The sequence below is a fragment of the Urocampus carinirostris genome, chromosome 11 (assembly GCF_059441175.1).
Source record: "Urocampus carinirostris isolate Australia breed hairy pipefish chromosome 11, RoL_Ucar_1.0, whole genome shotgun sequence".
In the NCBI taxonomy this organism is placed as follows: domain Eukaryota; kingdom Metazoa; phylum Chordata; class Actinopteri; order Syngnathiformes; family Syngnathidae; genus Urocampus; species Urocampus carinirostris.
In genome coordinates, this window is record NC_142359.1 from 18,941,936 (window position 1) to 18,967,382 (window position 25,447).

The 25,447-nt window shown below is 40.2% G+C and overlaps 2 protein-coding genes across 4 annotated transcripts; both read left to right on the forward strand.

The window, feature by feature from the left end:
* Positions 1-540: 540 nt before the first annotated feature.
* On the forward strand, positions 541-10,673 carry LOC148356656 (E3 ubiquitin/ISG15 ligase TRIM25-like). 2 transcript variants are annotated; one of them, XM_088347889.1, is made up of 8 exons: positions 541-806; positions 6,408-7,028; positions 7,093-7,201; positions 7,760-7,855; positions 7,930-8,163; positions 8,248-8,270; positions 9,490-9,638; positions 9,711-10,673. In XM_088347889.1, the coding sequence occupies exons 2-8, from the start codon at positions 6,421-6,423 to the stop codon at positions 10,052-10,054; spliced, it is 1,563 nt and encodes a 520-aa protein (XP_088204015.1). In that variant the 5' UTR covers positions 541-806; positions 6,408-6,420; the 3' UTR covers positions 10,055-10,673. The 2 variants fall into 2 exon arrangements, with proteins under 2 accessions (XP_088204015.1, XP_088204016.1); XM_088347890.1 differs by lacking the exon at positions 541-806 and adding an exon at positions 1,470-1,613.
* Positions 10,674-13,519: 2,846 nt separating this feature from the next.
* On the forward strand, positions 13,520-24,950 carry mrpl48 (mitochondrial ribosomal protein L48). 2 transcript variants are annotated; one of them, XM_088348399.1, is made up of 8 exons: positions 13,520-13,632; positions 16,651-16,679; positions 18,059-18,090; positions 18,639-18,754; positions 18,840-19,009; positions 20,131-20,233; positions 24,623-24,712; positions 24,801-24,950. In XM_088348399.1, exons 1-8 carry the CDS (start codon positions 13,591-13,593, stop codon positions 24,876-24,878), a joined length of 660 nt encoding a protein of 219 aa, XP_088204525.1. In that variant the 5' UTR covers positions 13,520-13,590; the 3' UTR covers positions 24,879-24,950. The 2 variants fall into 2 exon arrangements, with proteins under 2 accessions (XP_088204525.1, XP_088204524.1); XM_088348398.1 differs by having other exon boundaries at positions 13,524-13,632; positions 16,648-16,679.
* The last annotated feature ends 497 nt before the right edge of the window (positions 24,951-25,447 follow it).

Sequence of the window (25,447 nt, forward strand, 5' to 3'; positions counted from 1 at the left end):
ATTAACAATGTGAGGTTTGAACAATTTTTCTCGACACCTAACAGCAATTGGACACATTCACAATTTCATTATATCACATTCTAACAACATGAGGTTTTATCGACACTTTTAACAGCAATCAAATACATTCACAATTTCATTATATCATACCCAATAACGAAACACCAACTAGCCCAATTATAGCATAGTCAATTCGAAGGTTTTTTTTGGTTTGAACAATTTTATTGACACTATTAACAGCAAATAAACAATGTGTGGTTTGAACAATTTTTCTCGACAATTTTAACAGTAATTAAGCATATTCACAATTTCGTTATATCGTTTTAACAATTTTTTTCCGACATTTTTAACAGCAATTAAACACACAATTTCATTCTATCATATCCTAACAATACGAGTTTTTATCGACACTTTTAACAGCAATTAAATACATTCACAAAATTGTTCTAGTCGAATCAACCTCCAGTAAATAAAAATCGCCCGAGTAGAAAACATATAACAGAACACCGGTTTGATGACGCGAAGTTGAAAAGCCTCTGTAGTTGCCTACGTCACGACGACTAACTCAAAGCAATTTGTTGGACGGCGTGTTCGACGTCACGAACAACAAGGTGGCTTGAAACATCACAGCCAACTCCAACGACTAAACGTGAAAGCTTCTCTCTTTACTCATCAACTCCTACTAACAAATATGTGGGTTTATGCAGCTTTTCAACAGGACTCCCACAAGTGACATTTTAGGGCATTTCTTTTTTAAAAATTTGCCCCTAATGTCTAACTCCGTTTCGTCTCTTCAGTCTCACTTTGTAAGTATTCCATTGCTGCTATTTAAATGGGTGATTTTAATGCTTTTCATGAATCCGTTTGATGATTTTTTTAAGTAAACATTTTACCAGGTTACTACAAAGTAGTAGTTAACTGTCGGATGCTACCTGAAGGCCTCACTTCTAATCAACTGGCGACCTGGTCAGTTAGCACCTTTTGGCTTCCATGTTTAGGAAATCTCTTCTTCCGTCCTGAACTTTCATGTTACCAACGGAAATTTCTCGCAAGTAACTATGTGGAACAATAATACAACAAACAGAAAGGGGGGTAAAAAAGGTGAATTGTTCCTACGGAGGGGCAGCACGTGTGCGGCACAGTTCTGAGGTCATGGGTTCAAATCCAGCTACCGGACTTCCTGTGCGGAGTTTGTATGTTCTCCCCGTGCTTGCGTGGGTTTCCTCCGGGCACTCCGGTTTCCTCCCACATTCCAAAAACATGCATTTCAGGTGAATTGGCCGGTCCATATTGTCCCTTGGTGTGGATGAGCGAGCGAGTTGTCTGTCCCTGTGTGCCCTGCGATGGGCTGGCAACCACTTCAGGGTGTCCCCTGCCCACTGCCCGATGATAGCTGGGATGGGCTCCAGAACCCCCGCGACCCTACTGAGGATAAGTGGTGTAGATAATGGATGTTCCTATGGAGGCGTCACGTGGGCGCTAGCCTGGCAGGTGAACCACTAATTTGGGATCGTTCGTCTCGGTCAGTACGCCTAAGGTCGCCATCTCCACCTCGGAGGGGTATAACAAGTCGTTTTTGGCACGACTGGCCGTCTAACTTCCTTGTTGCCGAGGTGAGTGAAATGACGACTAGTAAATTTAGAAGTTGCTAAGAGGATTTATAAGACTTATTAGCTAGTTTAAAGGTGAGGTGCGTCGTTACAGGTGTCAAAAACGTTGAAAATTTTCTCAAATAAAGTTGGGGTGCGTCGTTTAAAGTGTCCTCAAAAAGTTGAAAGTAGAATATTTTCTGTTACGTTTGTTAACAATATCCAACAGAGTTCAAATAGCCCTTATAAATATGTTTCCACTGCGCCAGTCTTTTAGCAGAGCTGTTCGGGCCAGAACACATTAGGATGAATAGGGGTGAGGGGTGCTATGCTCATCCCCACGTTCAAGATTCGTACGGGTGCTTGCTTGAATTTTAGTGTTGTGTTTTCAAGGTTTATAAAGTGCTTGAATTTTTGGTTAAAGTATTTGTAGATGCTTAGAATTGTTGCCACGTCTTTCTGACTCCGCACTTCAACAAAAGTCTGGATCCGACCCAAGAGCTAAACAGATTTTTATCCCTGCTTTAGGTCATTTCCATTGAGAGTGACGATTTTTAGAATAAACGCTAACAAATGCTCCCTCTGGCCACCAGAGGGCGTAATTATGTTAAAGATCTGGCGTCCTGCACGGCTAAAACTTATATTTTGTATTTCTTTTTTATTATAATCAGGCCCGACAATTAAAGCGACAATTACAAAATTGAGTTTGTAAAGTGTGGTTCAAGTTTAAAACTTAACTGTTAAAATAATCCACTTAACACATTGTGAAAAAATGTGTTGCGGTTAGATAAAAAAATCCCTTGTTTTTCGTGATTATAATATGTAGTCTTGCTGTCTACTACTACCATTCATCTCGGGGACGAAAGCATAACCAACTTGGGTGCCAAGGTGCTTAACTTATTTTGGTGTCTGGGCATTTGGGTTGGCCATGGTCAAATGTTTTGTATTTTTTTGGTATTGTTTTGCTACTTTTTTCCTTTGTTTTTGTGTGTGTGTTTGTCTTGCTGTTAGTCACCCCTCTCAAGGGATATGAAACAGGGTAGATAGATAGATAATATGTAGGGTAGGTTTCTAATGTAGGCTGAATGATAAAGCATAATAGAGAAAAACAAGGCTAAGTATTTGAGGTTTACATTATTTTACTGAAAACAGAGTCTGGATCCTACTCTAGAGCAAAACTGAGTTTGACATTGTCACCTTAAACCTATCTACTTGTGCTATTTAATCAGTCTTTGTCCACTGTAGTTTAAAAGTACAAACATGATAATGGATTCGAATTTTGTGAGACCCCGGTTGTGTGTACAGTATTTGCGACTAAACAGACCAAATAAGAGTTTTAAAATCGAATTCAATTTATTACTTCTGGTTTAAATTACGGGGGTTGGATATTAGTACTCCTGTGACTGCTACTATTGCAGGGTGCTGGATCCTCTTTCATTGTTTAAGTCGTCATGTTTATTTGTATAGCCCTTAATCACAAAGAGTCTCAAAGGGATGCACAGATCAAAGACTTGCAAACGATTATTATAGACTATTATGACACCATCCCCTCATCTAAAACCTACTCTAGGGCAAATAATACACATATTATCAACATAAAAAAAGGTTATTTATATGCTATAGAGTAGAAGTGTGTTTTAAGCTTAGATTTAAACATTTCCACTGAGGTTGCGGATTGGATCTCAGTGGGAAGAGCATTCCACAGATGGAGAACGCTCTCGAACCTGCGGATCTCTTGGCTCTTGTAGACCACTAGTAGACCAGCGTTTTCAGAGCGAAGGGTCCGGACTGAAACATAGGGGGAGACTAAATCTGAAAGATATGAGGGAGCAAATCCATGCATGATTTTGTATAATACCAACAGAACCTTAACATCACATCTTAAGCAAACAGGGAGCTAATGCAGGTTAGCTAAAATCGGGGTAATGTGATCAAGCTTTCTTATCTTAGTTAAAAACTTCGCTGCAGCATTTTGTACCAGCTGAAGGCTCTTGGTTTTGGACTTCGGGAGACCAGAGAGTAGTGCATTAGAGTAATCGAGACGGGAAGTAACAAACGCGTGAATTATAATCCCCGCATCTGACTGAGACAACATAGGACGAATTTTAGCAATGTTGCGAAGATGGAAGAAAGCTGTTCTAGTAATATTCTTCACGTGTGTTTGAAAGAACTGATCGGGGTCAGATATGACACCTACATTTTTAACTGAGTCACTCTGGGTGATATTACATTTGTCAATGTTCAGAGCAGTTTTTGAGAACAAGTCACGGCATTTAGATGGACCGATAACTAACATTTCGGTTTTTTTTTGAGTTAAGGCGCAAGAAGTTGAGTGACATCCACTCTTTTATCTCAGGCTTCCAAATTTGCACAGTTTAGTGTGGCAGATTCCTCAATCGGAAGATTTAGTTGAGTGTCATCTGTGTAGCAATGGAAACTGATATTATACTTGCGAATAATATCACCTAATGGAAGCATGTAAATGCTGAAAAGAAGGGGGCCAAGTACTGAAGCCTGCGGAACACCACAGGTAACACTTAAGGGCTCAGATGTCATTTCACCATATTTAACACAGTGCGTCCTATCTGAGAGGTAGGATCTGAACCATAAGAGGACGGTTCCTGAGAGACCAATCCATTTTTCCAACCGTTCTAGTAAAACATTATGGTCCACAGTGTCAAAGGCAGCACTAAGGTCCAGCAGCAGCAAGAGTGATGAAGTGCCAAAGTCCATTGTCAGTAGAAGATCATTGGTTACCTTAATCAGGGCTGTCTCGGTAGAGTGGTTAGCACTGAATCCTGTTTACAGGAGCTTATTTCATTCCTGTCAACCTCAGCCAATTCCCTTATTATTGATTTTAATTCCTTTATTAAGTGATAATCTTACAAACACAACGCAACACTTCTTTATCCACAGCAAGACAAGACTACGTACTGGCGGAAAAAAAAAATCGAGTCACTTTTTTTTTCCGTATACAAAAATTGAGATACCCAATTTGAACTGTTTAAAAAACGTGTAAAATATGGAGAAAACGTACAAGTCGACGGGTATGTTTTTGTTGAGTGCAGCCTAATAATAAGTGATGGGAATTCCGGTTCTTTTTAAAGAACCATCTCTTTTAACTCAACTCCCAAACAGCTTTTCCGATTTTTGTTGTTGCTTAAACCGATATACACCCATAATAACGTGACATTATGCAGGAAATGATTGAATGCAAACGTGTAGTGTAGTTTCTGGATCAGTGGGTGTTTTTCTAATTGTTGCAGGCAGAGCTGAAATTTACAAGAGGATCCTGACAAAGTTTGCTGGGGAGTCCAGATGCTGGAGGAGGGAATGCAGCAGGCCCCTCTTAGCCTTTTAGGGAAATAGGATGCGGTCCAGGTGTTGATGGTGTTGAGCAACAGCTTCTGTAGGCATTTCATAATTATGGATGTGAGGGCTATGGAGTGGTAGTGGTTGAGTGTTAACATTATATTAAAAAACGCTGATATGTTTTTATCCTAATTCTTTTGTGGAAAACATGAATTATAGCCTAACCTCACCCAGACCCGGAGGTTCCCAAGTAAATTGAGTTTGAGACCCCTGTTTTAATAAAAGAATACGAGGAAATTCTTCTTTCCCGCCAAACAAGCAAACCATTCAAACTTTAAAGAACTTTCAAACACTGTTGAAAAGATAACGTGATGATGCAACCAAACCACGAAATAACGGGTTGAACAGTTCCAGCAAATTAAGTATCAGCAAATTGTCCCGCTTTTTACCTGTCAGACCTATATCCAAGAGCAGGTTACTATCTGTTTGGTTTTCGGTGTTTTGTGGATGTCAGAAAGAATATGGGAAAGCGTACGAAAAATGTGAACAATTTAGCATCAAGCAAAAAGACTAGGCAGACTACGGAGAAAATAACCATAAAATCCTACATTTTATATTGTTTCCAAATGCATAAAATATGTTGAATTATTAAGAGCAGGAGTCTGGAACCATTTTTCCTACTAGTAAATGTACCTTAAAATCGATCCTGAAACGCACAGGGAGCCAATGCCGCAATTTGAATGTAGGTGTAGTCTGGGCACTCGTGTCGCCAAATTTTTGTAGTCGTTGCAAGTTTGCAACGTTCTTTTTAGGAAGACAGGAAAGAAGGGAATTGCAATGATCGAAACCGGAAGATGTAAAAGAATGCACGTCCCTCTTTGCCTGAGCGAGAAATTGGTGGACTCTGGCTTTATTCTTGAGATGATAAAATCCAATTTTGGTTATGATTAATATGTGGAAAATTGTTCTGAATAAAAAATAACACCCGCATTTTAAAAGCTTATTTGAAAGCCAGGGCCAACAACCAAGACCTCTGTTTTGTCCTGCTTGAGTTGTAGGAAGTTCTCTGCCATCCATGACTCGATATCTGAAATGCATTTTAAAAGGTCGCCCAAAACTCGAAAGGTCCCCAGTCTGAGAGTGGATGCAAACAAGTAGGCCTGGAGAGGGATGGGTGCCAAGACACACCACAGGAAATGGTGCCCCTACGACCCTAGTAGTCAGGGGATTCCAACCAATCAACCATCTATAGGCCTTATGTCATCAGGGTCATTTTGTCATATATCTATGTATCTTGTCTTTGTTGCTTCTCGCCTGCTTGCGGTGCTTCCAGACGTGTGCTTTCATATTCTGTTACGAATTGGGCTCGTAAGAAGAGGTAACACTGACTTCTGTAATCCTTTTATTTCTATTATCCAAGTGTTACATTGTCTACACAGCTTGTTATCCATCCCACAGATGGGGCATCCCTCTCTAATCTGCGTCATTCCATTTGTCCCTTTTCAGCGCCGTTCCCAATATGGCGTCAGGCCTGTTGGACCATTCCAACGTCCTCCAAGACGAGCTCACCTGTCCTGTTTGCTTGGACGTATTCAGCAACCCGCACTTGCTCCCGTGTGGGCACAACTTCTGTAAGATCTGCCTGGATCGGTTGCGTCGATTACCGGGTCAAAGCCACTTCCATTGTCCGGAATGCCGTGACCGCTACCGTTGCGACAGAAGCTTCCAGAAGAACTTCAAACTCTGCAACATCGCACTCGAATTTCGGCGTCGAGCGTCTGCCGCCGTGACCGCGGCCAGCACATCGGCACAGGCGGCCAAAGATTGTATCGCAGCGATCGCGAAGGGCAATCGAGATTGTGTCCCATGCGACTACTGCCCCGCGCCTTCCGCAGAAGCATCGAGCACCTGCCCTTCAGCGGAAGACTCGCAAGAAAGAGGAGATATGCAGGCGAGCGCTTCCACTCCCACCATGGCGGTCAGGATGTGCCTCAAGTGCGAGGTGTCCATGTGCGCAGAACACGTCAAGCCGCATTTGGAGCTGTGGGCGTTCCGAGAGCATCCGCTGACGGATCCCATCCTTGATTTCTGGAAGAGAAAATGCCCTGACCATGATGAGATCTTTAGGTAAGTAATAGAGGTGCTGCAATTGTTCACGCAGTCCCAGAAGGTTTACATCTCAGTTGTTCAGGTACTACTGCCTCGATCACGAAGTGTGCGTATGCAGCGTGTGCACCATTGACGGACGTCATGCGGGACACACAATCAAGACCCTGAGTAACACAATGGTGGACATTAAGGTGCAACACCTCATATTCACTTTTTGGTTTTTCAAATGATAAAAACGTTCCAGAAGTGTTTCCCATGCATTGGGAGATTCTGACGGGCCGCCGGTGTTCAGTTGGTCCTGCCAAAGTCTCATAAATTTTTACTATTTTTAAATATACGCTACCGTTACAAGGTTTCGAGTCATCCAAACCCAGTAATGTACTCCCACTTCTCTTTCTACACTGGTTAGTCTTTTTGTGCTGTTGAATGAAGGGAGTAATACATTCTGCTTGGGATAGCCTTCATTTATTAGATCAATAAAAGACTGTCGAGTTTCACGAGTAAGTTCTCTTTTTTTTTTAAATTGCACCCACAAATGTGACGTGACAGATTCTCGTGTAGCTCAAAGAAAGGTCCGTCGTATTGCTTATCTCACCAGCGGAACTGTTTTCAGCTGTGCTAACATAATTTTACAAAGGTCAATATTTTGTCACCCTTCTCCCTTTTTTGACCGCTGACCCGTTATCATTCATGATTATGGCTGAAAGTGGCAGCATGCTTGACAATACCGTTTTGTCCCCAACTCACAGAAGGTTTTAGACAAGCAGCTCAGCCAGACCCAGAAAAAGTACAGCTTTGCTAAGAGGAAGCTCCACGAGCAGACCGAGATGGAGCAAAAGAACAATGTGAGGAAGAAGGCTTTGGAATTCCATTTGAGTTGTCCTGTTCTCTGACCACGCCCCCTTCTGTCCTTCTGCAGAAGTTCATGAGGGACTCTGAGACATGCCTGGTCAGGTTGCGTCAGGATCTGGAAGAGAAAGTGTCGAGCTTTATTAACACCCTGATAGAATGCACACGCACAAACTGCGATCTCAACAAACCCACCATCCAGAAGAACATCACCGGCATCTGCCAGGACCTGTCTCGTCTTAGCGAGGTGCGTTGCGGTATTGAGAAGCTCATGGCAGAAAATGACCCCTTTCGCTTTATTGAGGTGAGGATCTTCCTCGTAGACCCGTTTTATCTCGGCCTTGTATCTTGTTATAATAACTTAAGATTCATGTTGTGTCTCCAACAGTCTTACAAGTCCACAGGAACACAGTAAGCTTTCAACTTTCTACTTAAGTGTCAAATACGCGATTTGTACAATATCATCCTCACGTGTAAACGTGCAATAAATAGGAAACAATACAAATGGCAAGTAAAAAAAAAAAGGAAAGAGTATGCATAAAAAATACATATAATTTTGAATAAAAAATGTGCAAAGTATAGCCGGAATCTAAATAGAGCAGTTTTGCATTGATTTGGCAGGAGGCAGAGGGGTGGGAGGGCTTAGGACAGCGAGAGAGCTGAGCCCTGACAGCCTGATGGAAGCTGCCCTTGAGCCTGCTGGTTCTGGCTCTGAGACTGCAGTCTTTTCCCTGAAAGCAGCAGGGCAGCAGGTTTCAATCATTTAATGTTGTGTTATTAAAAAAAAATAACATTTTTAATTGCAGAGTTAGGATACAATACACATTGTCAATCATTTGCGCAATTCAGACGCTGCCCTACTGCTGGACGATGGTTCGTAAGATGAATTTGTTCGTAAGTTGCTCTATTGCTATATTTTGAATGTTTGAGGTTTATACAAGTATGTTTAAGGCTTGTATAGGTGACCTGTATTGTTTTGTACCAAAAATATAACATTTCATAAGATAATATGCTCTCTAGAGATAAAGTGAAGTTTAACTTACTTTTGGAAGATGAGCTACAAGAGTTAGGTGACTTTCTCCTCCGTGGTAGAAAGTGGCCGAAAAAAGTGATCCAACCATTTTCTCAACCGCATCAAGCTTTCTTATTCCACTTTCATTTCAAAAGAAAGGGCTCGCCTTTTCTTTACCCTTTACACCAACCGCATTGAGTGGATGCATGTGATATTAAACAATATACAGTAAATGTCAAAAGTTTTTAGCACGCTGGAGATACAGTATAGAATGTTTACGCACGATCTAGAAAGAGGAAGCCGAATTTTTTCTTCGGGGTGGATGCTGGGTGACCTCTCACAGCGCCACACGGAGGAAAGAAGCACTAGAGTACTGTCCTGTCCTCGGAAAAAGGTGCACAATACAAAATGTCCGGATATTTTCCGACATCCCCAAACAAATGTCGGTATCTACCGTTTTTTGTAAGTCGAATGGTCGTAAGTAGGGGAGCGTCTGTACATATTGACCATGATTCAAACCTCCTTGCTAGGGAAATATTTATTTTCCTTTTTCAACTTTGTTTATGTTTTAATGAAAACCTGAAGCAAATTTTGATGAGTGCTATTTCTGAACCTCAGATGTCGTAAACTGCTGAAGAATACCATGTTCCACCCGGAAATCGTGGATATGGACCCAGCACTACTTGCGTTCATAATGGAGGAGGAAATGCAAAAGTTCCTGAACCTGGACCTCACGTATTACATCTTCGCAGCGATCAACATGATCTGTAAGAAAGCCTTTCCTATTGCACCTCTTCATGAGCGACAACAACGGTCTTTGAAATATTTCCTACTACCAGGTCAGCAAAAAAACGAGGAGGAGAGCGTCGACCACGAGGACATGAGCATACCTGTCGATGAACAGGGCCAAACTGGTGCAGAAAACGATGAAAATGAGCATGACGTCAGTAGCGGGGAAGAGATTGGCCACGAAGATGAAGAAGGAGATGAAGAAGATGAGGAGGAGGAGGCGGAAGAGGATGAGGATGATGCTGGTAATGATGACGATGAGGATGATGATGATGATGAAGATGACGGCGTGGGGAGAGAGGATGAAGAGGGTGAGTGCCCTGAATTCAGTGATTCTGATGATGAACCTTTCGTCACCAATGAAGAAGAGGAGGAGGAAGAGGAAGAATATTAAAAGCATTAACCGGAATGTACTCTCTAAGAACGTAACTAAACGGTAAACTGTGATTTATTTTATTTTTTCTACAATTCTTGGTCTTTTTTTTTTTTTTACAAAAGCAACATTTCAAAGCAAACAATTGTTGGAATCCAAGCTGCAATCTTCCCATGTGGTCTTTTGTTTTCATAGTGCTGGCGTGGCTTTTCTCCATATTTTCATTCTCGCCCATGCAAGATTAGTTGGGAGGCTCTAAATTGTTTAAGAATTTTTGTTTCTTGATATCATCAAACTGCATTTGGGAGCAGTCCAAGATGTACGAGTCCAGAGCAAACCAGAATTTTTTGATTTCATTCGTGAGGGCTCAGTGGGAAGGGTTTTCATGTCGTCCTCGGTCCGGGCCTGAAAAAAAATGTATGCACTTATCATTGAAATCACTGAAAATGTTTCCCTTTCCTCCTGTTTTTCTTCAGGTTTAGAATCTTCATATTAATCCAGAGTGTTGGCACTTTTTGTAAGTTTGCTGAGAAGCTATGTTGGGCCTACTATAATTGAATGTTAACTCTAAATATGTTTTCATATTGAGCAATTTGTGAAAAGTTGGCTGTCAAAAATAAAATAAGATTTTGAAATGCAATGTTGTGTCTTACAGAAAATTTCTCATCTTATTGATCATTGTAATTGCCCTTAGTAACCGATAATAAACCTTAAAAACACAATGTGGCACCTATTTACTCACAGCAAGACTGACTACCGAATAAATATAAAGATAATTGCATGCATGCTTTATCGCACATTCTGTATTATAAAAATTAAAAATACGTACTTGTTTAAAACCAGAAAAAGGAAAACTTCAAAATAAATCAGCCGTAAACTAAAGCGCTAGTTAGTCCTAGTCAAGATTTTTGTTCAGATTTAAAATTATATATATATATATATATATATATCAGTGGACGTTCTTAAGAGGAGAAAAGTGGTAATGGTGTTGAGTATGTGATTTGTTGTAAACAAGTTTAATAACTACTTGATCATGGGTAACATTTGTTAAAGGGACAGTGTGTATTTAGTTTCCTCCTAGTGGTAAAAAACTTGAATAGTTGAAAATAAAACTTTGAATAATAAACAAGGCATAAACTATCCTATAGGTGTGCATTTAGAATGGAATAGAATTTACTGGAGAGCCACGTGAAGCCGCTGCGTATAGTCGCGCCGCCATGTTGATTTGTTGCATACTTTGAGAAATTTGCATTTATTTGACTTAATTTGAGGCTAACCTTGAAGCAGCTGACATTATTGTCTGCCATTTTGCTTTTTTCCCCCTTTTTTCCTATTCTGTTGCCTATTTCTTTATTGCCCTCTGTTCACTTTCTTTTCCCTGTTATCTTTTTCCCCCGTTTTTTAATTTTTCTTTTTTGTTAACCCTTTCCTTCTTTTTTTCCTTTTCCCTTTGTTTCTTTCATGTTTTCTTGGGTTCCCCCTTTCAAGTCAAGTCATTTTTATTTGTATAGCCCTAAATCACAAAGAGTCTTAAAGGGCTTCACAGGTTATTACACTATATTACACAGACTATTTTACAGACTATTATTATACATTCCCCTGCTCCGGAGCCGACGAGAAGAGTAGGTTATTCATATGCTATAGAGTAGAAGTGAGTTTTAAGCTTAGATTTAAACATTTCCACTAAGGTTGCAGATCGGATCTCAGGGGGAAGAGCATTCTACGGCACCGGTGCCCGGATGGAGAACGCTCTCGAACCAGAAGAACACTTCTTTGCTCTTGGGATCACCAGAAGACCGGCACTCTCAGAACGTAAGCTTCGGACCGGGACATAGGCGAAAATCAGATCTGAAAGATAAGAGGGAGCAAGTCCATGTATGATTTTATATAATACTAAGAGAACCTTGAAATCACATCCAAGGCTAACTGGGAGCCAATGCAGGTTAGCCAAAATCGGTGTGATGTGATTTTGTCCTAGTTAAAAGCCTCGATGCGGCATTTTGCACCAGCTGAAGAGACTTGATTCTGGACTTCGGGAGACCGCAGAGTAGTGCATTACAGTAATCGAGACGGGAGGTAACAAACGCATGAATTATAATTATAATAATAATAATAATTTCCTTTGTATTGTCATTCTTTGTAACAATGTACACAAAACGAAATGTCGATACACCTGACCCGTTGTAGCAAGCCGATGCAGCCGCAGCCAACAGAGGGCGCCGCCACTTTACCAATTAGGTATGACTCGGCCGAGGCGCGAACCAGCGACCTCCCAGTCTCAAAGCGGGCACACTACCATCTAGGCTAATTTCCGCATCCAACTGAGACAGTATAGGACGAATTTTAGTAATGTTACGAAGATGGAAGAAAGCGGTTCTAGTAATTTTCTTTACATGCGTTTCAAAGGATAGATCAGGGTCAAATATGACACTTACAATTTTAACTGAGTCACTCTGTGTGATGTGACATTTGTCAATGTTTCCTTTATTTTTTTTCTCCTTTTCCAATATATTTCTTTTACCATTTTTTTTCCAGTTTTCCTTTTTTCTTTTTCATCTTTCTCCTTTTCTTTCATTTTTTCCCAATTTCTGTCTTGTTCCCCTTTTCCCTTTCTCTTTTCCCAATTTTTCATTATTACCCTTTGCTTTCTTTTCCATGTTCCTCTTCCCCCTTTGTCCTGGAAATAAACAAATAAAAGTAAACAGTGCATTTTAAACAGTTTGAGTGTCTGTAGTTTGAATTCTTTCCTATGCTTTGTAGCATACGTTTACAGTTGCACTACACAGTGACTTCTGGTGGTCAAATATTACACACTGTCACTTTAATGGACCACAAACATATTAGCAATCTAGGATGTCGTCCGCTACTAGTGACCGCGACGATCCGGATTAGAGCAGAAATGAGAATGACCACATCAGTCGAACAAGTTTTAGAAAAAAAAAAAAAATTTAAAAACAATAGGACACCCAGATTTTTGACTAAGTCATGCTGGGTGATAGTCCATTTGTCAATGTTCAGAGCGGAGAAAGAGAAAGGGAAATGAAGGAGGGGAGACAAAGAAAAAGTAAGACAGAAAGAGAAAAAAATGAAGAGAAAGACACAGAAAAAATAAATACAGCTTCAGCGTCTTTGTGGGGACGTCTGGCTTTGGTGCCATCAACAGGACATACTTAAAAATGCATCTTTTTTCTTCACAGTGTTGTTTTACGTCCTGAATTGATACCCTTGGCAGGCCTCATTTTGCCCCCGGGCCGTCTATTTAACACATGAACCAAGGAAAACATTTTGTCCTAAAGACGGACCAATAAAGCGACGTACCATTTCCGGTTACGTTTTATGTGTTCAACTGATGTTTTATTATATATATTATATTTTTAATTTAATCTTGGACTTAAATGTACTTCACCTAGGTGGTTTGAAGTACTTTGGTGTAAAAAGTTTAAAACAAAACTGACACAGTAAACATGCTGTTCGCCAAATTTCGCACGGACACAAAAAGACGACGTACCAGCTTCTTGACTTTCCGGGATAACACTTCGTGATAACCTCTGCTCGTCATGTTCCTGAAAAGTGCAAATATGACCAATGTCTTCCAGAAGGTATACATATTTTAATATTGTCTTTGTACATTGAATTGTTTGGTTTTCGGAACATTCTTGAATAATCCTTTCTTCAATGTGGCTTGAGTCCCGACGGTAATGTAATTTTCAAAACAAATGACAGGTAAATTCACCCCAATTAATCATAGTTTTATTTTACTTATTTTTACAATGTGCCGTATTGCAATGTTTTGAGTACACGTTTCGCGAATATGTTTTTGTCCCAGCAGGGGACGCTACAAATCATTTCGTGTGTACGTGTGTGTTCTCATTAAAACTACTCTAGTCAAGTCATGTTTATTTGTACTGCCCTTAATCACAAAGAGTGCCAAACAGACAATTGCAAACCACAGACTATTATGACACTATCCCCTGATCTAAAACCTACATGAGGGCACCGAAAAACTAAAAAATCTCAACATGAGCAAAATGAAGAAACCTTGAGAAGGGACTGCACATGAGGTAATCCCCCTTCCAGGATGACCAGGCTGCAATGGATGTTGCAATAACAAATAATACATGGATATTGTCAACCTAAAATATAGGTTATTCATATGCTTTGGAATAGAAGTGCGTTTTAAGCTTAGATTTAAACATTTTCCACTGAGGTTGCAGATCAAATCTCAGGGGGGAGAGCATTCCACAGCACCGGGGCCCGAATGGAGAACGCTCTCGAACCTGCGGGTCTCTTCTTGGCTCTTGGGATCAGTAGTAGACCAGCATTTTCAGAGTGAAGGCTCCGGACCGGAACATAGGGGGAAATTAAATCTGAAAGATATGAGGGAGCAAGTCCATGCATGATTTTGTATACTATCAACAGAACCTTAAAATCACATCTTAAGCTAACGGAGCCAATGCAGGTTACTTAAAATTGGGGTAAACTTTCTTGTCTTAGTTAAAAGCCTCGCTGCAGCATTTTGTACCAGCTGAAGGCTCTTGATTTTGGACTTCCGGAGGAAATTAAAGGCATTCCCAAATTCTAAAACATGCAAAATGTGAGGAACTAGTGTTTTTTTTTTTTACACATAATGTATAATTTTATATAATATACATAATCTGTATATTCTATTTATTATCCGAGATTTTGTCTCGTTTTTGATTACCCTGAGCTGTGGTGTTGTGGGAGGAACACCAGTACTCTAGCGAGCGAGTCATCCTTTCATTTCATGTGTTAATTAATTGAATCTGTTACAAGTGTTTAATGGGAAGTATGATGAGTTGTTATGGAAAATGCCAAGGTGTTGTGTCACGGGTGGATGCACAAATGGTACAACAAAGAGCAATCAGCCAAAAAAGTGCTAACTGGCAAAAATTGCACACGAAGAGCTCACGGGGGCTAACCGGGACCGTTCAAGAAAAGGCAGTCGCAGGAGAAAAACAAGAGGCTGATGGACTAAAAACGATGCAGTGAGCAGCCAGACTAATCGGGAACCAACAACCAAAAACTGGTTGCCGCGACAAACACGAACCTGGCAGGGGATCAACCAATGGACACGGACACTAACGGGGAGCTAGTCGAACTTAAACAGACTGCGACACACGGCAAAAAACTAAAAGCCTCAAATTCATACCTAAAAGAAGGTCACTGCAAAGAGGGAATGCACTCTGTAACAGCGATGTGTACCCAACGCAGGACCAAACAGTCGCAAGGCCTCCAGTGACAGGGTAATCAAAGTTCAGATTTCTCTAAGCAGAAATGACTGGCATGCCATCACTATTCACTTCAATCGCCGTTTGGTTCTTGGCTACCTTACATGTTCTTTTGACGGGATTCGCACTTTTGAAAGTAATGTGTCCCTTTAATTAGGTCACAGCTCTACAGGAAATAGGCCAAATTGGAATACTATAAACAAAATTGCATAGTTAATTTAAAGGACTTAGTGAATTTATAAATACTGTAAATTCCGGACTATAGAGCGCACCTGATTATAAGCCGCACCCACCACATTTTAAGAGGATAGCCGCTTTTGTACTCACACAAGCCGCACCTGTGTATAAGCCGTATGCGCCCAAATTAAAATATGTAACGTAACCATAAAATCAACCCAAACCCTATTTGGAGTCCCACGATTTTAACTGAACACAAAGTTCACAGTTCAAAAACCACAATTGACAAAATAACGTGAAACGATACCGGTAGTTAACATTGGTTGCAGACCTGCAGAGTCCGGGTCCCGTTAAAAGTAATCCAAGGAAAAAAAGTGTATATTTCCAAAGGTAAGGGTGGGAAAAATATATATCCACTATTGTCTGCCGTGTCCACAAACACTCACCTTTACCGGTCCCCACTTCCCGTCATCCCCCACGTCTGGTACGTCCCTTCTTTTTAATTGGTCAGTGCAAGACTTATCAGAATAAGTGTCCAAAATAAATACAAATAAAGACATTACAAAAGTATACAGTTGCAAATACATATTATACATGGTTACACGTATTTACAAAGAAAGACGGTACACCGAGAGAGTTTACAAAGCTTTAATAATAATATAACTTTCATCCCGAACCGTGCCTGTGAAGGGTAGCAAAACGCCACTAGCAACACGCTCGCAACAAAGTGAACCAATCTGTTAAAAAAAACACTCCATTCATGCAGAAACCACGGTAAACCGTCCTCATCTACCTCCTTGTAATTGAGGTCATCAAAGTCGTCTTCCCCAGTATGGGTAAGAGACTTTGTCATATAGACAACGCCCCACGCTCCCTTAATCAAAAACAGTATGGGTAAGAGACTTTATCATATAGACGACGTCCCACGCTTCCTTAATCAAAAACACGCTAGCAACACGCCCCCAAGGTAAAGTTTGTGTGCAGTAGCTCGTTTCCTTCTTTATCGGACTGCTCGATTGCGTTTAGCTTGTAAGCTGCGTCATGTGCCTTGAATTCGAGCGCCGCTGGCGGCTGTCAGAAAAATTACATAAATTGGCCGCACCACTGAATAAGCCGCAGGGTTGAAAGTTTGGGGAAAAAAGTAGTAATTTACGGTTTTCAAATGAATGATTGTTTTGTTTGATTTAGCAGGTTTCAAGTCAAGCGCTGTTATTCTGCAGGTAAGAACACTACACCAGGGATCCCCAATCACCCAGCCTTGGACGGTTCTGGTCTGTGGGTCAATTGGTACCAGGCTGCAGGAATATTAAAAAAAATCCATTATCTCTTGCCTACACTATTGGCATCACTTTGGTCACACCGTACAAGAACCTATAGTGTCTGATGCGGTGCGTTTGAATTAAGTCAGTGTGATGTGCATGGGCGAGCGCAGTTGCCGCTCAGGCGGTGCGACTGTCACTGTAAAAAGTAAGTACACCCGCCCACAGAAGATACAGTTGTCCCTCTTCATAAAAGCTGAATTCGTTTTAGGATCTTACTCGAATTGCTTGAGTAAAAAGCGGATTTTCTGGATATGAAATGATTAAAAACTATTGGGCCCCCGCAGCACAGCGGTTAGCACGTCCGCGGCACAGTTCTGAGGTCATGAGATCAAACCTTTCTGTGTGGAGTTAGCATGTTCTCCCTGTGCTTGCTTACCCCTGGTTTCCTCCCACATTCCAAAAACATGCATGTCAGGTCAATTGGCCGGTCCAAATTGTCCCTAGGCGTGAATGAGCGAGTGAGTTGTCTGTCCCTGTGTGCCCTGCGACTGGCTGGTATCCAGTTCAGGGTGTCCCCTGCCCACTGCCTGAAGATGGATGGGATGGGCTCCAGCACCCCCGCGACCCTACTGAGGATAAGCGGTGCAGATAATGGATGGATGGATAATGGGCCCCTTCCCGATCTCACAAAAGGTTGAGAGGAAAACTTATAGCTATAAAACACTCCTTCTTGATTATCAAGTCATGTTTATTTTATAGGCCTTTGTCACAAGTCTCCAAAGGGCTGCTCATACCACACAGGTTGTATGATAGATGTTTGTATGACATATTCCTGAAAAATTGATAAGATGGTAAACAAATTAGTGGCCATGGAAAAAAACGTTTGGCATTGAGGGAAAGATCGATCGTTGCAGTTCAAGAATACATAAAAAACTTACACCGAAGACACTGCAAGCAGTGCACAGAGACCACACAACATTTTGCGTTAAACATAATAAGAGTGACCAAAGTCTGCTGGAGTGAGTTGGGCCAGAGTTGCCCATGTCATATGATTTTGGTGCAATGTTATGAGGACATCGACATTTTACACATGATTAGATTACACAGTAGAGTTACTTATTATCATTATTATTAAAATTATTTTTTTATTTTATATTATTGTTGCAAACATTTAGAAGTTAATGCCATGCTTAGGCCTTAAAAGTATTGTCAAATATTTTTTAAAAGGTCCGTTGTGTGGAAATAGTTGGGAAACCCTGCGCCACTTTGCTCCTAATCAAATCCCCTTTTTCTAATAACTTTTTTTTTTAATAACTCCTCCCTTTTTGTTTCTAAAGGATTGTAGCATTCTCCCGACCATCATCATTGGGTAAGCAAATTCAAGAAATGTATGGAACAGAAAGGCATGAAGTGTATTTTTTTGCCCAGTAGATGTCCCTGCACAGTGTAGTGAGCGGGTCAGCAATAAGCGGCTCTTTGGCGCTTCCTAGTTGCTCGGCGCTCGCTAGTGTTTTTTCAAAATTGTTTCACAATGGATAATCATATGGTTTCTGCCCTATTCTGTGACCAATGAGGTGACAGAAATTTGCTAGGCACTGTATTTTCAGACTTTTTTGATTCAAGTTTTTTGGTCTTTCATTATTTACTCTCACAAAAGCCACAGCCCAACCACTAAAAAGAGCACTTTCTGTTGCGTCATACATTTGTCATAAAATTCTGTCAGCTCATTGGTCACTGAGTTGGACCCACCTTGGAAAGTAATTGTTAATTGTCATGTATAGAGCACTGAGTTGTTCATCAATCTCAATGTTGTTTTGGGGATTACTTTGACTCATCATTATTCAGGACAACTCTTGTTCATAGGCAATTCATGTTAGAAAGTCTAATTCTAATTACTGAACAATTCTGTTTTTCTAGGATCAATTTGTCACCCAAGTTGTGCAGGAGGCGTGATTCAGAATCAAGAAAGACAATACAGAGGTGCTCCGACTGAAGGAATTGGGAGGTGGCGACATCTCTTACCCAAAGAAGCAGTAAGTGGTAGCCAAAAATGTGACCAGGAATCCATCATAACTGATTGGAAATTATATTGCCTGGAAATGACTCATCTTTGTTAAGCAAAAGAAAAAGAAAGACAAGCTTCAGATGCCGAGCATCACACCTGCCAGCCAAACATCTTATGGCACCCTCAACGTCAACGTGTCTGGCTACGATATGACAACTGTGGAGCACTACGCTCAATATATCCACAACCTGTGCAACCGACTTGGTGTCAGTGTGTTAGAAAGGTATGCGCTCTAAATACAAAACACAGTGGTACTGTAGTCAATATTTACTCCGCCGTACAGGAAGAGGCCAAGTAGTGTGCCAGGACATTTGTAGTTTCTGTTTCACGATATTTCAACTATTTTACTCACAGATCAAGTCTTCAATTTATACATCCCAAATCAACACTGGGGGAAGTTATCTTTCAAAAACACGTCTGTTCTTATTGTATCATCTTAGTCAGTGTCCCTCCTTAGAGGCTCCTTTAATCCTCGGGGACCTATGATGAGCTAATGCAATTTAGTCCTTCACCACAGAAATCACCAATGACCACAGAACTAAATAATGTCTGTGTTGGAATCTAGAACTATTCACCACAGTATGGTTGCCCTGGCGCTATCGTCCAGGAATATAGCACTCTTTCACCTTATGTGACTCAGGACTCATTTGCATTTTCTTTCAGTGTAGTAAAAAATATGCGCTCATTTTTATAAACGCCCTGGCAGTCTCTATCTTAAATGGTCACATGATCTGAAAACGTGCGACGTCAACAACTTGCAGCAGAGCTGAAAATGGCCTCAGGTGTGCTGGGCCATGGCGCATTTACCAGCTCGGTAGCCTAGATGGTAGGGCGCCCGCTTTGAGACTGGGAGGTCGCTGGTTCGAGCCTCGGCCGAGTCATACCTAAGACTTACAACATTGGTACTCATTGCCTCCCTGCTTGGCGCTCAGCATTAAGGGGTGGAATGGGGGGTTTGCTCACCTAATGACTAAAATGGCTGCGCCCTGTTTGGCTGTGGCTGCATCGGCTCGCTACAGTTTAACTGTACGGGTCAGGTGTATCGACATTTCGTTCTGTGTACATTGTTACAAAGAATGACAATACAAGTAAATTATATATATTATATATTATTATTTGGTGTTCTGAAGCCAAATGTGCTTATGCCAAATTCCTCACATGGTGGGTTCTAGATGAGCGCCTGTTTTCTCCATGCGGCCTAAAATCGGGTCTAGCTTAACAAAGACAAATTTTGAGCATCATGCTTTTAATCAGGTGCACTATGTGTTCCTGAATTTAAGTCTTGAAAAAAAATTAAGTTTTAGATGTATGAAATTGAGTGTAGGTTGTGTTGTTTCTGCCCAGCTATGCGCTTCCTACCCAAAGCACCGAGATGATGCTGATGCAGGAGAGTGGCAACAAGATGTACGTTGACGCGCTTCTGAAGACACATAAACGTGTCATTCAGGTAATGTGTGCCTTTAAAGTACATACAGGGGTCGTACGGGAGCTTGTAATCTTTGAAAATGCTTGCATTTTTATGTTGTGTTTTCATGGTCAGGAAAATGCTTGAATTTTGGGCAAAGTGCTGGAAACTCTTGAAATTGTTGCCATTGCCGTGTTTCTTTGCAGTGTGACACCATTGACCGCACAATAAAAGAAGGATTTTTTTGAAAAAGTGTGTGAAAATGACACCGGCTCACCTGCTCTGGTGACTTGTAATTATGGTGTTGTCATGTGAAGCTTCACTACCCCCTACTGGTCACACCCAAGAGGACAGCTTTATTTAGAAAACCTTTGGCCTTGGCTCCCAAACGGCTTTTTAATGTTATATAATCTATCCTAATAAAACATTATCCACCAAACTATTTAGTATTTAGCAATTTCACACGTTTTGCAGGGAATCCAAAACAATTCTAGATTCTTACTTTCACTGGTCAGATTTAAAGTCTATCAACAACACAAATTCCCTAAAAAATGCAAAACAATAAAATAAAAAATTAAAATGTTTACTCTTCAGTGCAATGAAGAAATGATAAAATGCACAAAAATAATGAGTTATAATTCTATTTTAAACAATTTGGACACACATCCTAAAAAGAAAACGAAAAAAAATATAAATTAAAATAAGTAAAACAAAAGATTAAAAGATTGAATGCTAAGTTTTCTGCATTTTATACACTGATAGGTTGGTCGTTTTGGTTGTAACATTTCTCAGAATTCACTGTGTGAATATAACTTGTTTTTATATTCCTAAATATAAAAACAATCTTTCACACACAAACACACATGAAGTAACGTTTCAATAATCAGTCTAATTGCATCTTTTGTACGTTTATCAGTCTTGTACTCTTTTATTTTGAAGTCGCATTTCCGGTGTATTTTTCTGTTTCCTGTGTGTGAATAAAGTTAACTAGACACACGGGGACGGGCAGTGTGGCTGGGGCACTCGACCTAGGTGGTGGCCCCGATGGGCCACCAGACAGTGTTATTAAATTTATTTACCTTAATGCTTGTTTTTATTTGAGTAATTCTGCCAACATAGAGTTTATATAAGTTTTACATTTATCAACACACAGTGCTTTTTTTCTCTTTTGTCTTTCGTATTGAACTCAAGTATTACCCAACACTTATTGAGCCCATTCTGTGTTTGTAAACAAGTGCGACATAGCCAAGCTGCGCGTACATTGTTGAAGCAGAATGGCAGAATTCATGTCAGTTCATACCAGCCTGTTGGAACATCTCATATAACCTCAACATATGTGCTTAGCAGAAAGATAGACACTTTATTTTAGTCATCAAAGTCAACCAAAATAAAACTGCTTAAAAAGTCCTTGAATTTGGCCATAAAGGAGCATCACGAACCCCTGTACATCATAGGCTTCTTTGAATTCATTATAGACCCAGTGTTTTAAATTCATAGGAAGACTTTGGCCTGCTGACAGGATATAATTGGTCCTGCCAAAATCTCATGAACTTGTATTCTTAAACACATATATATGCAAAGTTATTCCAAACAACATTTAGATTTCTCATTATATACATGATCACAAACGCCATGGTGTGTATTTGTGCTATGTATCACAGTCAAAAGATGCCAAGATAACATTCAGTTGTTTGTGGTTTGGCCTGCCACTCCTGCATGGCTGGGTTATGATTTTTTTAGCTTCTATTTCATTGATCACAAAGAAAAAAAACGGGAGTTGGATTTATTTATACACTATTACTTTTGTAAAAGACTATATTTATACCGTCTTTGCAAGTTTTTACATCACCTTTTAGAATCTCAAAAACAGCTATAATATACATGTTCATCAAAGCTCTGATTGCAATTTGACAAGTTTTCTTAATTGTCACAGGGATAAAACACATGGCCTGACAGCCATTCGTGTACTAGATGAATGAGCCTAAAATGAAATGACAGTATAGCCCAGGGGTCGGGAACCTATGGCTCGCGAGCCATATATGGCTCTTTCTATGAGTATCTGTGGCTCAGAGACAAATTTGATTGAATGCAAAATTTCTCTATCTTGTTCAAAACTTAGGTCATCTATCCTATTCAGGTACACGCAAAGCCAAACCAAACCCAAATAATATAGCATTACTTCGCAGTATATATAGGGCACGTTTTTCACTACAATTTACAGTCAAGGTGTCACAAAAAAAGGGGAAAAAAACTCGTTTTGGCTGTACAACGCTAAAGAATCCTTTATATAAAAGTTCACTATACAATCTGTGTTCAGTGTTCAGATACCTTATGATGAATCCACAGAATTGTAAATACGCCAAAACACCGGAAGAGAACTTAGTCATTTGATTGGGTGAGTGGGAGGGATGGGTGGAGCTATGCAAAAAGTGCAAGCACTCCCTCCCATCTCTCGCCCTATGCCGTCTGCGCCAAAAGTGAGCTCATCAGGCTCCCTATTTGCAGAATGTTGTGACGTTTTTACACAATAACTGCTTGCATCTGGTTTTGAAACCAATATGTATGAAAAAAAGGGTCAAAAGGAGTTTAACCGATCTTGAGTAATTGCAAGAAAGAGACAAGTTTAAAGTGGTATGTTTGTTGATTTTGGGACAGGGGCTCTGGCATTATTCTCTTTTCATAATTTTTATCAAATCATCAAAAATAAATGTGCTGAAGACTAAGCTTTTGTCTGGGGCGCGGGTTTAGCAATTTAGTAAATTTGTCTCATAACATATGGTGTGGCTCTTTCCCAAAATAAAATGTATATTTTTTGCTTTTATGGCTCTTTGAGTCAAAAAGGTTCCCGACCCCTGGTATAGCCTATACAGTATGTAAAACTTGAATGCAGGATAATTCAAATAATGCAACATATCAAGCAAGTCCATATAAATGCTGTACAAACCCTTAATTATTTTTGCCTGATTAACAGTAGAAGTGCCAGATTTGTCTCTAAACCTGATTGTTAGGCTGGTCTGGAGCAGGCTAGCTGTAGAGCAGGGGTCAGGAACCCTTTTGACCCAAAGAGCCATAACAGCAAAAATACTCAGATTCCTTTGAGTGAGAGAGAGAGAGAGAAAAGAGAGAGAAAAGAGTGGGAGGGAAGAAAAACAAAGTGTATAAAAGGGAGGGCAAAAGAGAGAGAAAGAGGGGTAGAGCAAAAAAACACAGAGCAAAAGCGGGAAAAAAAGAGAGAGATAATAGAGAAGATAAAGAGATGGAGACAGAAAGATAAAAAAAAACACAGAGAGTAAGAGAGTGGGAGGGAAAGAAAAACAAAGTGTGTAAAAGGGAGGGAAAGAACGAGAAATAAGATGAGGAAAGAAAGAGGGAGAGAGGAAAAAACACAGAGCAAAAGCAGGAAAAAAGAGAGAGATAAAGGTAAAAAGAGAGAGAAAATAGAGAAGATAAAGAGATAGAGACAGAAAGATAAAGAAAAGAACACAGAGAGAGAGAGAGAGCATATATTTGAAAACAAGATTTAACAAAACTGCCAAACCGCTCTTCTGACAAAAACCTCTGCGTATTTCATTTCACTGTGTGATGTTACATGATTTTATTAAATCTATGAAATGATAATAAGAGCCTGTGTCTCATATCAATATGAATACACAATTTAATTTTTTGTCTTAAGTAATAGTTCACAACAAGAAATGTTGTAAAAAAGTCCCAAAATACTGCAAACGAGGATACCAATGATTTACTTCAGTGCAGACTGAGCTGGGCACCGATTCCTACCGTTCACCCAATCAAATTGCTCTAGATGCTTTGCTAGAGCTTCTGGGTTAAACTTTTGGAATAAAGTATTTTTTGGGGGGCTTTTTATCATAAAGTGGGTCAACAATGAACAGAGATTGTTTAACAAACTTCCATATAAAGGATTATTTGCAATTTACAGCCAAAACCGGTTTTGTTGGTGTGATACCTTGACTGTAAACTAGTTAAAATTGTCTCCTATATAATACTGGACTGAACCACTTATGCATCAATATGGTTTTGCTTGCATGTGTGACAATCAGTTCTGCATAAAGCATAATGTGAATAAAATTGCGTAAATCCTATTTCATCTCTGAAAGATCCAAACCATAGGATTCTGACTCCTCATACAGAGAATAAATCACCATAGTAACTGAGCTGAGCTACTTATAAAATGCTTTCATGCAACCGAGTTGAGGCTAATCTAGCCAAGATTATAAACATATCCCGGCTTAATCCCTTATCTCGGCTTCGTGCGGTACCGGTCCGCAGCCTAACTTGTACATTTAGATTCATATCCAGTACAGTTGCGTTATTATTTATGTTTAGGTTTAGTTGCATTTTAAATATTTTCTCCATTTGTCTTCAGGCATCTTCGAGCCTGACTTTTGTTCATTGTGAATTCTCCATCCACAGTTGAGCAGCCTGAAGGCAACACTCGGTCCTGTCTTGATCGATGTCTTATTGAAGAACCAGCCGGAAGGGATCAACCTGTCAGTGAAGGAGGTTCGTTGTTTTCGCTGGAGAAAAAACTTTCCCGCATCTGTAATATTTCATCTTTGAGTGATGTTTTGAATTTTTTTCTTGCCCCCAGCACACCGACGACGACTTCTTGGCACGCTTCAAAGCCCGACCTGAGCTGGAGGGTCTGGTGGCTCAGATCAGCCAATAGATAGGAGTCGCTGGCTGTTGGTTACATTTTTGTACAATGAGTTCATCTAAAAATAAAATGATGTCTATTTTTTTCTGCTTTTTACTTTTTTTGGGTGGGGGTGGTGATCAACGTTGAGTATGTATAATCATCGGCGTTGGGACTTAACAAAGGAACACAGTTACTTATTTCAGTAACGAGTACAGTAAAACTTTATTAACCCCTTAACAATCCTGTAAAATTTGCCTAAAACACCTATCCAAGATGTACCGAAAGTAATTTGAATGCTGTTGTTAAACCGTTTGGAGAATATGGAGGGTTTTGGTCTCTTTTGAAAGGTAACGGTGTGAAGTATTGTCCCCAACTGAAGTGATCACTGCAAGTACTAAAACCTTAGCAACTGAGTATTTTACTTTAGCCAATTTAAAGACATTGTGAAAGAGTTGTAAATAGTGGACTCCTTTTTCCAGAAGTTAATTATTGATTGGGTAGACTTGTGCTTGATGATCACGCGTAATAACGGATTTTGATTTGTATTACGCAGGTTTATTTTCAACTCTGAAAGTAAATATGCATATAATTCTGTTGGG

What these genes read in the sequence shown, in the direction of transcription:
- LOC148356656 (XM_088347889.1), top strand. Translation starts at nt 6,421, where the DNA reads ATGGCGTCAGGCCTGTTGGACCATTCCAACGTCCTCCAAGACGAGCTC. An exon ending in GACCATGATGAGATCTTTAG is followed by an intron (nt 7,029 to 7,092) that starts GTAAGTAATAGA and finishes TCAGTTGTTCAG; the next exon opens with GTACTACTGCCTCGATCACG. An exon ending in ACCCCTTTCGCTTTATTGAG is followed by an intron (nt 8,164 to 8,247) that starts GTGAGGATCTTC and finishes TGTCTCCAACAG; the next exon opens with TCTTACAAGTCCACAGGAAC.
- mrpl48 (XM_088348398.1), top strand. Translation starts at nt 13,591, where the DNA reads ATGTTCCTGAAAAGTGCAAATATGACCAATGTCTTCCAGAAG. An exon ending in CACATAAACGTGTCATTCAG is followed by an intron (nt 20,234 to 24,622) that starts GTAATGTGTGCC and finishes CTCCATCCACAG; the next exon opens with TTGAGCAGCCTGAAGGCAAC. An exon ending in TCAACCTGTCAGTGAAGGAG is followed by an intron (nt 24,713 to 24,800) that starts GTTCGTTGTTTT and finishes TCTTGCCCCCAG; the next exon opens with CACACCGACGACGACTTCTT.